At 29.8% G+C, this 11,794-nt stretch overlaps 1 protein-coding gene and 1 non-coding gene across 6 annotated transcripts in view; one reads left to right on the top strand and one right to left on the bottom strand.

Annotated features, from left to right (window-relative positions):
* Positions 1-2,330: 2,330 nt before the first annotated feature.
* Positions 2,331-11,794, bottom strand: part of LOC122634662 (voltage-dependent calcium channel gamma-7 subunit) — a 32,420-nt gene continuing 22,956 nt past the window's right edge. For 4 of the 5 annotated variants that reach the window (XM_043823812.1, XM_043823813.1, XM_043823815.1 and 1 more), the window contains 6 exons: positions 8,898-9,041; positions 7,923-8,011; positions 7,475-7,630; positions 6,955-7,170; positions 6,375-6,568; positions 2,331-2,528 (listed from right to left, as the gene is read on the bottom strand). In XM_043823812.1, coding sequence (XP_043679747.1) covers positions 6,386-6,568; positions 6,955-7,170; positions 7,475-7,630; positions 7,923-8,011; positions 8,898-9,041 — 788 coding nt within the window. In that variant the 3' untranslated portion in view covers positions 2,331-2,528; positions 6,375-6,385. Of the gene's footprint in view, positions 2,529-6,374; positions 6,601-6,954; positions 7,171-7,474; positions 7,631-7,922; positions 8,012-8,897; positions 9,042-11,794 lie in introns of those variants that run through there. The other variant, XM_043823816.1, reaches the window with a different exon arrangement.
* On the top strand, positions 4,537-4,608 carry Trnad-guc. Its single transcript has one exon. It is a non-coding gene; the product is annotated as a tRNA-Asp (tRNA).

Here is an 11,794-nt window from a genome sequence, read left to right as displayed (position 1 = left end):
AAGATTTATCAAATTTAATGGCAATACATTGTATGATAAGTACGTAATAAAATGAAAAAAGAATATAATTTGGATCGACGTTTTTGACATGTGTGATCTTATTTATCGCTTCAATATATTGGCAAGTACTTGCTTATAATCTAATATTAAATTGGCAATAATTTTTGTCCCTTATAAAATTTCAGCTTATCGCGCATTATTTGAATATTTATATATAGTTGACAAACGCTTCTGATTAATTACACGATTATTACAGTAATCTCTAGATATATACGATTTTAAGAGACTCTGTAGATTTCGTAAAATCTTTTAAAAATTATTTCATAAGTATGTAAAAACTTATTGTGATTGGTTTTTTTTATATCTTTTTTTACTTTTTTCTTTCTTTTTTTTTATACCATATCGAAGTCTTAAAATAGTATACAATCCGCGTATAATTTATTATGCAATTTATCCTGCCTCCTGTATATATATATATATATATATATATATATATATATATATAATATCGGTAATACAAGATAGAAATCGTATGCTTACAATTAGTCCGCGCGATTTAATCGATACACGATTTAATATAACGAAATAACAATAATTATCAACAATTGCATGCTCGAAGAGATTTTTTTCCTTCGCATAATTACACATTATTCGCTATTATCACGAATATGTATAAATACATTTTTGCATTACATTTGAAAAGCTTATTTCCAAAACGTTTCAAATTCATTGATTCATTATAAAGTTGAGAAAAATCACAGTTTTCTTATTATATATTTCTTAAAAGGTTACTTAAATATAATTATTGAATATTAATTGATATGATATTTTAATTTATTATCATATAATTATTTAAAATTCAAACGCAATCCTGACACAACCTAATCCGCAATCGCTTTCACCTCTATCTCGACTTCTATTTATTTATTTTTTATTTTATTCTTATTTCTCTCCTTTTTTTTTTTTTTTTTTGATAGAAAAATCTTACGACAATAAAGAGAAAAATTATTTATTCTGGGACATAGATCTCAATTTGATCTGACGAAATAATTTTTATTTTAGTAAAGTATCGATTTAAGACGATTTGAAAATAGGCTCTTCAATTGAGTCCGAAATAAAAATGAATCGTATCTAATATTTTTGAGTATCATGTCTAGAATATATTTTATCAAGTGCCTCCGTTCATAGCAATAAAATATTAATAATAATTTATATATATCGAATGATTCGTAATTGTTAATTTTACAGAGCAGTCAGTTGATTCTAACAATAAAATGTATCACCTAATCTCAGTTTCAGTCGACTTTAATACCTGAGTATGTAATATTGGAAATAACTTCGATCTACGAAGCAGTTGGCCATTCTTTTTTTTTCCTTTTTTTCTTTTTTCTTTCTTTTTCATCGTAGTATTCAAACAAGATGAAAGAAAGGACAAGGAAAAAAGAAAAAATAAATAAATAAATAATCTTCCAGTTGTAAATTAAATTCTGAAAAATAATATCAGAATAAATTCGTATATATCTTAAAAATTTAAGCGATCGTATATTTATATTACAATCTAATTGCATTAGATATCTAATAGGCCTCCAACATAATTTATATAAATTTTTTTTCTTATTATTATAAATTTCATTAATCATTTGAATACGTTGTATCGAATCAGAAATTTCTACATATTAATATTATTTTATCGACGAAACAAGCAATAGTCATCAACACAAATATGTACGTATACATATATGTATATATATATATGTATGTATGTATATTTTCATAATGATTATAGGACGGTTCTCTCCGATACGACGCAATTAAACGATCTTTCAAGAATTATATATGCGATCAAATATTTATTCTTATTATTTATTACTATATCTATATTATATATGTATATATATTTATGTATATATATATATATATATCTACATATATACACGATTGTATATGAAAAAGAATAAAAAAAAAAACGGGCAGTTGTGTAGCTTAAAAAAAATTGTATAAATATGGCAGATCAGACGTAGAAATACAAATTAATAATTATTAAATAATAATATAAAATCGCACGAGTAGATCGCATCTCTCTCTCTCTCTCCCTCTCTCTCTCTCTCTCTCTCTCGTTCTCTCTCTCTCTCTCTCTCTCTCTATTTTAGGTTTTCTTCTATTTAATTATCCTTCGACGTTTACGAAGAGTATTTCGAATTAAATCGTACGTCATATAAATCGTCACATTACGATATTTCTAACACTTTTGTTCGGTCGTTTATCGATTAGTTCGAAAAAGAAAAATAACGATCCAAATATATTTTTAAAGAGTCTAGAGCACGATTTTCGCAGTTGCCAAAAAGAGATTACCGTTTTCCTCTCACGGCAATCATTTTCAGCTTTTGTCCAACATGGACTCCTCTTCTTCCTCTTCCGTACATTCCTCCTCCGCTTTCTCATCCATTTTGTCGTTGTCGTCGTCGTCGTCGTCCTCGTCGTCATCATTCACGTCATCGTAGTCGACGTTTTGCACCAACCTCGCATACCTATGGTGTATATATATGCGTGTGTATATATACACACACATACATACGTATATATATGTATATATATGTAGATATAGATATCAGAGAAAGGTGGATAGGGTAGATAGATGAGTAGAAAGAGAGAGAAAGAGAGAGAGAGAGAGAGAGAGAGACTGAAAGACAGACAAAGAGAAAGAGAAGGAGAGAGAGAAAGAGAAATGCAGACAGAGAGAGAAAGAGAGAGAAAGAAAGATCAGATAATTAGAACTTTTGAACGATCAATTTGTGGATAACGAAATTAGAGAAAATTATTAGACTAGACGTCTAAGAATTTTTATACATATATAAATTTACTATATGAGAAATCGAGATTGTTCGTCGTTCTAATCAAATTATTATTAGAATCCTATGAAAATTTATATCTTCACGTTAAATTGTAACACGGTAATACGTTATTTTGCTCGTTTCAAAGATTCACGTTCAACCGGAATCGGACCGCAACATTTCCTGAATTCTAAATGGAGAATTCCAGAGACAACGAACGACATTGAACCAACGGTGGGATAGTAATAAATTATGGCCGAGGGACGTTTTTGTTCCCTTTTCCTTTTCTAGTTTTTTATTTATTCCGTTTAAGTTTGTATAGAACTAGGAGAAATATAGTACCTAGAACATGATTAAACGAGTATCAGTTATTTTTAAAAAAATATCGTTTGTACTTTATGAATATATACTTTTTATAATAGGATAGAAAAAAGAAAATTCTATTTCTTTTGTTATAATACGATAGAAGAAAGAAAATCTAAAAACAAAATGTGTCATATGGTTTTTTTAATAGCGTGCTTTTCGTTTGTTATTAATCCAGTTATATAACTAAAATAAATGTTACTTTATATAATTAAAATAAATTAAAATTTGATTTATAAAATGTTCCACTGAATACAGCGAATCTGTTGAATTTTTCGATGCTATTTTAAATATGGATTTAATGTAAATGAAACGATTTGAAAAATATAAGAAAATCAAGACAAAGAAACGAAATTTAACAGAACTAATCATTGGAACGAGTAGACAACAGGAGAATAGAATTTGCATTAAATGGACTTGTCATGAAAAGAAAATTTTCGAATAAACATGCATGTCATTCTACGTTGTTTCATGTTTGATCAGGATTCAACGTAACAGAGGTAACAAACAGAAGAAAAATAAATTTGTTTTATTTACAGGAAAGTTTGGACAGTCAAGAAGTACCGAAGTTAGTTCAGAAAATTTATCAGCGATAATATTGACGTATTAGATATTGTGCAACCTGTTGAATCTGATAATGATGCTTTAAATTCATTGGTTGAGTTGGATCCAAAATGGACCATGCAAGAAATGGCTGACACATTTAAGGTCACTAGGTCAATAGTGCAAAGATACCTTCATGAAATCGAAAAGTTATCTAGATTCAATTCATGTGAGTTTTTTTATTAATGATCGAATACAAATTAGACAAGATATAGACAAGATCAATGAAGAATAATTCACACAAATTACGTCATCGACTAGCAAACGAAGTGATCTATTTCTTAACAGAATCGTTATCAGTGAAATAGTTCCTGTATCTACACCAACTTGAAGAAAAAACACTTCAATCTGTAGGCGTTCTTAAGAGGCTACGAAAAGACGGAGACCAAAAATACAAAACTATTTTCATAAATATCTCAAAAAATAACAACGAGCTATGTTTATATGTATGGAAAAAAAATGTTGATTGCCACAAAATATTTTCGAAAATTATCAATTTTTTCTTTTCTTTTTTGTTATACTGATTCAGTATCCTAATTCAAGTTAGAGACATATAATGAATTGAGCATAGAAATGTAATACTACTCTATCTAAAATAAGACATTAGTTCTTTTCGAGAGTTTATAGTAGTTACTGTCTATTAATAAAAAAAAAAAAAACTAAGTGTCGATTCTGATATAGTAATTAATACATTGTATACCGTTTATCTATCGGAAAAAAAGAGATCTAGACATCTTCATCCTCGGTAGTATAGTGGTTAGTATCCCCGCCTGTCACGCGGGAGGCCGGGGTTCGATTCCCCGCCGGGGAGGATTTCTTTTTATATGCAATCATTTTTGTTTTATTCTTTTTGAAAACATCGTTACCAGTATCTTTCAACAATTATAATCCACCCTAACCTGAGAATAAAAAGATTTTCAGTGTCGTTCCTATATACATATCAAACATTAATTACTGTAGTTTTAATTATTAAAGACTATATACGTTTTTTAAGATTCATTGCAAATATTGTTGCAGTTTTCTCTTTTTTGACATTAATAAGCGTATACTTAAAAAAAAAAAATAGAAAAGAAAAAGGAATAGTTGGTTAAACCACTGCACTGTACCGCACTGCATTGTACCGCACCGCACCGCACCGCACCGCACCGCACCGCACATTCAGAGAATCCATTTTTTCGTACGGCTATAAATCAATGAACTTCCCTCGAACCAACCAGTTATACCGACATCTAAACCAGACCTGACCACCAGACATCCGAAAAAGGTGTGGTATTTTGCATTTGATAGAACTAATACCGACATAATTCATTTCGAGTTGTTGAAACCGAGCGAAACAATTACCACTGATGTTTATGGTCAATAATTAGAACGAGTTGAATAATGAATTGTTGGAAAAAGTACGGGTCAATGAAGAAAGCGCGTCATACCGCAACACGATAATTTCAGATTCTATGCGGCAAAAACAACCCAAAGAAAGATAAAGTAACTTGGTTGGAAAGTTTCACCGCATCCCGTCATTTCATATTCATCCGATATTGCACCATCGTATTATCATTTGTTTATATCTACGAAACATTCTCTCGAAAATAAAAACTTTCCGCAATGTCGGTGACTTTCAAATTTATCATGAATGAAATTTCTCATAAAATTCACAACATTTTTGTAAAATAGAGATTGAACAATTTATAGATTGGATGACAAAAAATCGTGAATAATAATAATGATGATGATAAAAAATAAAGTTAAACGCGTACGAAATAATTGAAAATTACTTATGGATACCCGATAATATATTCTGTCCGATTTCTTCCTCTATAATTACTAGAATTCATTCATTAACAACAGTTCGATGTTATTTGCGATTTAGTCGATGTAATTTTAACGCTATTTTCACCATCTTTGACCTTGAAGTAGACAAATCTATCGGTACTTCAGTTATCGGATGAAAATCTAATAGAAACTATCGTAATTTAATCTATGATCGATTAGATTACAACTTTTTAATCGAAGATCAGTATTAAAGGAGAAGTTTAATAGCAAACTTCGGAGTTATCGATTTCCTTAGAATCGACAATCGATTAAATCGAGCCAAAGTTTTAATAGAAAATATTTAATGTTAGAAAAGATTACAAACGGAGACTCATTAAAATATAGATACTTCTCAATGATTAATATTTTGAAAGGCATTAGATAAACAAGAAGCTTGCGTGTTAATATAGATATTTCACATAAATTAATTAAAAGAGTTATGTACCTACCGAAAAGAAATAAAATTCTTTTTCATTAAAAACAATATTAACAGGACACTACTGTAACGGTACGTGTATATGAAGAATAAAAAAAAAAGAACAAAAAATTGTGTTTTCTCCCTGGATTTTCAATGACGTATCACAATCCATCCCGTTTCGCAGGATCCTTACTCGGAATACTGTATATTGAAAAATGTCACCAAATTCCTAAAGCACGCTATTCAATTCGTTTTTATTTGTAAAGAAAAATCGAGAAGGCACTTTCGCGAGGGCGTTTCCGATAAGAGGTATAGTTATTTGGTACGAGGAAATGGAGAAAATGGAATACCTGACGCTATATCAGACGGGAGTAGTTCTTCTTAGAGCTGCGAAGGCCCAGTCGGTACCTCTAACGGGTGTAGGCGGTGGTGCTGGATCCTCGAGGTCAAAGGTCACGAACTCATGCCGGACGCTTGGACTATAATCGGTGTCGGGCTCTGGTACATCCTCCTCCTGCTGCAGTATGTCCGCCGTCGTGCTCACCTGGAAGGTCGTTTTCGAGAACGAGTAGAAATCTAAAATGGAGTATCAAATACCGGATTATCACCGGTTGCTAAGGTTACCGACACGATCTTCACCTTCTTCGTGGAAGAACTAGACTTGAGATAAAGGAAGAGAGAAAGAAAAGATAAAGAGAAAGAGAGAGACAGACAGAGAGAGAGAGAGAGAGAGAGAGGGAGAGAGAGAAAGAGAGAGAGAGGAGAGAGAAAGAGAGAGAGAGACAGCTTGCTAAAGATCGAAACTTCATGGAGAACGAGCAGCCAAATATTAGCAGATCCTGATTATACGCGTGGTAGTATCTCATCCTTCGGTTCGTTGTTTATTACTTTCGATTGAAGCGAAACTTTCCGATTCGATTTATCCCTTACCGTTTGAGCGGTGAGATCTCTTGGAAATTGTCTGACGGTGTAATCGTAATGATCCAAATTCGGCGGCGGTGGTAAAAACTCGTCGAAATCGACGTAATCGACGGAATCCCTCCCAAAGAAGTATCTCTTTTGATGTCTCTCGCAGATAAAATTACCATGGCCCAAAGCGGCATGATTGCCGTGATGTGCGTGATGATTATCCAAGTGATAGACACCCTGGAGTCCGTCCGAACGATTGATTCATTGACAATAAAATATGTTTTCATTTAATTATTTTTAATTGAACCCGTTTGACATTGTAATTGTAAAGGATTTTTAATTTTTTGTTTCGTTCTTCCGCTTCTTTTTCTACTTCTTTTCTTTTTTTTTATCTTTTCTTAAGATCATCAATTTAATCGTTATAAAGTGATCTAGGTGTAGACGTGAGATTGGACGGGATGTCGTGAAACAACAACAATAAAAAAAAAAAAAAAAAATGAAAAAAATGAAAAGAAAAAAATACATAGCCGATACTACCAACCCCATAATTTTTCCGCCTCAAGTCCTTTCGTACCAATTCTCGCTGGTGCCAGGATATATATAGAAAAATGGCGTATGTACCAGCCACCTCGGTCGTGATGAAGCCGCTCACATATAGGAGAAAGGAAAAGCCGTATCTATACGTAAAAGGAGGTCCCTGCAATAGCAAAAGTACCAAGTGATACATATGTATGTATGTATGGTACGATATGGTATGTATGTATGTATGTATGTATGTACATATATTCGCATAGAGAGAACTTATGTAATTTATATCTTTTCACCTAACTCCAATTTAATTCGACTTAAGTGCGTCCTTAGAAATGCCACTTTTTCATACGGGAGAATAAAAAGACGTTTACTTAGAAAAAAAAAAAAAAAACGGAGAGAGAAAAAGAAATAAAAGCGATAAAAAACAGGTACAAAACGATACAAATAACATGATTTACCTGAAACGACGATCGTGGCCTGAGTTTGCTGCCAACTTCGGCTTTAAAAATTGATATGTACATGACCATTCCAACCAACATGAGTAAGCCTGTAGGAATAGTCCAAATTTAACACATGCGAACCATTCTTTCGATAAAATATTTAAAACGTCGCTTCTCGATATTTAGTTTTTATGATGTGGAATTATTTCAAATTTAATCCAATTTAAGCTTCTCTCTGTCCAATCAGAATTAACGAATGAACAGTACGTAATCCTTCATATGACTGCTATATACGATAAATGAAAAAATTTATAATCCTATACGAGGGTGAAATTCTTTTTTTTTTTTTGTTTTTAATCAAGTCACCAAAATATCGTGAAAACATTTTTTAAAACATTTTTTAAAGGAAATTTTGAAACAAAAATTGTTTGGTTTCGAGTGATGGTGAATGGAAGTCGAGCAAACATAACAGTATTATTTTTGTTCTGATTCGATGGACGTTTTCTAGTCTATAACCTTTCTAACACTATCGTATTTTAAGTAAAAAAAGAAAAAAAGAAACAAAAAATGAATAAACAAAGTTGACGTTGAACAAAAGAAACAAAATCAAATAAATTTTATTTCGGTCTTTTTTCTTTTTTTATTCTTCGTTTTATTCCTCCTTTTCTATTTTAAAAAACGTGTTGTTTTCGAGATATTTTTACATGGCACAACAAAAAAAGAAAAAAAGCAATCTCACCCTGTGAAACACATAATAAAGAATTATTAAATTCTTTATTAAATATCGTCAAACAGTACAAAGAAAATTTCTTTTCTATCACTTTTATAATATTACCTACTCGAGCTTACATTAATGGATCTACCTTTACAAATGAATTTAACAAAAATATCATCATTTCCTTTTATCCTTCTCTTTTTATCCGAGTATATCCTCGTCCAATTATCTCCTCCGATATAACTGAGAATTTTTATTTACCTTATCCTACGACTTACCTGAAACTATAAATACTACCCCAGCTACGAAGACGCAAAGTCTGTGCCTCGGATGCGTAATGTGTGCGGCGAAATAGCAAACTTCCGCGATTACGAGCAACGACGTCGCCGCAAAGAAAAACATAGCTGACTTTGTAACTGCATCTGGAATGGTAAAAAAGAAAATGAAAAAAAAAGGGAAGAAAAAAAGAAAGACGAGTTAAGTCGAAACGTAAACGATGAAACAATCGTCATTAAAATTCATGAATTTCCACGACAAATAGACAGAGAGAAAGAGAAAGAGAGAGAGCTCTGATTCTTTGATAATATTTTCCTCTTCCTCAAAAAAATAAAAGTAGTTTATTCAAAATATAAATGAGATATTCGAGAAAGATTATTAAGTGGTAAGAATTTATATAATTAAAACTTAAAATAACTGAACGTTTATATTATTCAAATTTTACATTTACAAGAGTTTTCGAATACTCAAAGAAATGATAATAGATATAACTTCTTTATTTGATTTTTTTCCTCTTTAATACATATCTCTTCAATAAACGTAATATTTCATATCTCCTACTTTTTTGTTTGCTTTCTTTTGAACACGGCCAACTCATTTGCAACAATTTCAGTAGCGTATAAAAAATTTCTCATAACTCGCATGGATATAATAAATATCGCGAGAAAAGATTCGTTCAACATAACTTTTTACAGAAACGAAATGTTTATATATTTGTTACGAATTTTCATTCGGTTTATCAAGAACTTTATTTGAATTATATTTATATCATGTAATGTATGTCATTTTAAACTATAATATGATCAAATATCTCCTATCCTATAAAGAAATGTTTCTAAATAAAAGTTTTTAGCTTTCAACGAATAAGTAGAAAAAAAAAAAGTATTGCAACTATTTCATAGAGGACGATTTTGTCAAGGTACAAAAGTAACAAAAAAAAATTTTTTATTAAATTGATATTTATTACACTCCACTAATTTATTTTATCTCATTTTATTTTGTCAACATTCAAAGAAAAAAAGAACAAAAAAATATATTGAAATTAAGAAATCTATATATCATAATGAAACGAGTAAAAGATTTGTCACATTTTTCTTCGAATTATTGCAAAACGATTTTTAATTTTCTCAATATGTTTCCTATGACTAATAAAAATTTTATTAAATGGCTGAGATCGTAGAGATCTGGGATAATTGAAAAAAAGAGAGAGAAAGAGAGAAACAGAGAAAGAGAAAAAGTCATTTTGACGAGATATTTAAAGCAAAAATGAAGATTATATCATGAACGTAGTGAATGCTTGCTTTCGACTACGTGAAAATTTTAATGTCAATAGAAGAGCAATTTTAATTCGCAATAAAAAAAATTTCTTTCCCAACGAACATAATTCAGAGATGGATCAAGAGAAAAATGATACCATGCAAAAACCTTTTCGGGAAATACGTATATTGACATTTGCTTTTTGAATGTATAAAATTATATAATACATATCAGTACGTGTATTTAATATATTTTGAATTTTGCATATATAAACGGTTGCATCCATCTAAAAAATTAAAAGAGAAAAATCGTTTTATCAAAAATATTTGTTCGACAGTAATATCCTTTAAGAATATTCTTCGAAAATTTCATTTAAAAAATTCGAAAAAAATGTCGATCTTTTAAACAAAATATTTCCACGTATTATTAAAATATACTTTACAATTTCAATAAATACATTTTGATCCTTTCGTAAATTTTGTAACATAAAAAGTGTTTATAACAAATTGACCATCATTTTCAATACATTTCTTCGAGCGATTAATTTGAAATTATAAGAAGAAATTTTAGCATAACACAAATACAAATATGTATATAAAATTTTATTATTCTTGATAAGGCCAATTTGTCATTAAAAAAGAAAAAAGGAAAAAAAAATTCAAACATATCTATACAAATTTAAATTCGTTATAATTTCTACAGAATTCAAACAGAATTGGAAAATTCCATTTTCATCAGAAGTTATATAGTGAGGTAACATTTTTCGCGCTGTTGATTGAATAAAGCATTCCCTGCGGTCGTATCTAAAAAACCAATATCGTTGTAAAAGCTATCATATCGTTGATGGAACTTAACAATTTATTATTTATGAGATATATATATATATATATATATATATATATATATATACATATAGCTCAAATATCAATTGTAATCATACGTATACATATCAGATTTATTAATATTACAAAATCTAATCTTACTACGATATTTAACAATCGTTTAGACCAAACTAGTAGGATGAGGAAATGTTAAGTAATTAAAAATAGTGTAATTACTAGCCAACCTGTATCCGGGTATCCAGCTACACGGAAATACTACGGGCAAATGAAAAATATCCGGGTATGTTTTATTAGTGTAAGTGTACTTACTACATCCCGGTGTTACCCCGGTTATTTACAAGCGAAGAATTTAACGAAATTTATGACCGTATTGTAATCAGTATATCGTTGTATTTGTTTTAAAAGTTTATACGGAAAAAGTGAACACGAAATGAAGTCTCTTTTGTTAGAAGCAATAAAAGAAAAAAAAAAAAAAAAGAAAAGTATGATTTCATATGTAAAATATTGTAAAACTACGAAATAAAACATCCGATTTCTAATTAAATCGTAAGTTTCGAAGATTTTTTATTCTTTTCTTATGTATGTTTTTAATTAATCAAATGTTTTAATAAATTATCGTAAAAAAATTATTAAACAAGAATATAATATAATACCTGAAATGTTGCAAAGAAAAAATTTTCATTCTCTTATCGTTAAAGTCAAAAATTAATGCAACTATTGCGAATGAAAGTAGATAGTTTTATTTACCGTAATATTGGTATTTAAATAAATAAATACTAAGTATTAGTATTTATTTATTT

The sequence above is a fragment of the Vespula pensylvanica genome, chromosome 15 (genome assembly GCF_014466175.1).
Source record: "Vespula pensylvanica isolate Volc-1 chromosome 15, ASM1446617v1, whole genome shotgun sequence".
Lineage (NCBI taxonomy): Eukaryota > Metazoa > Arthropoda > Insecta > Hymenoptera > Vespidae > Vespula > Vespula pensylvanica.
Note: the sequence above shows the minus strand (reverse complement) of the source record. Positions and strands in the feature narration are given on the sequence as shown.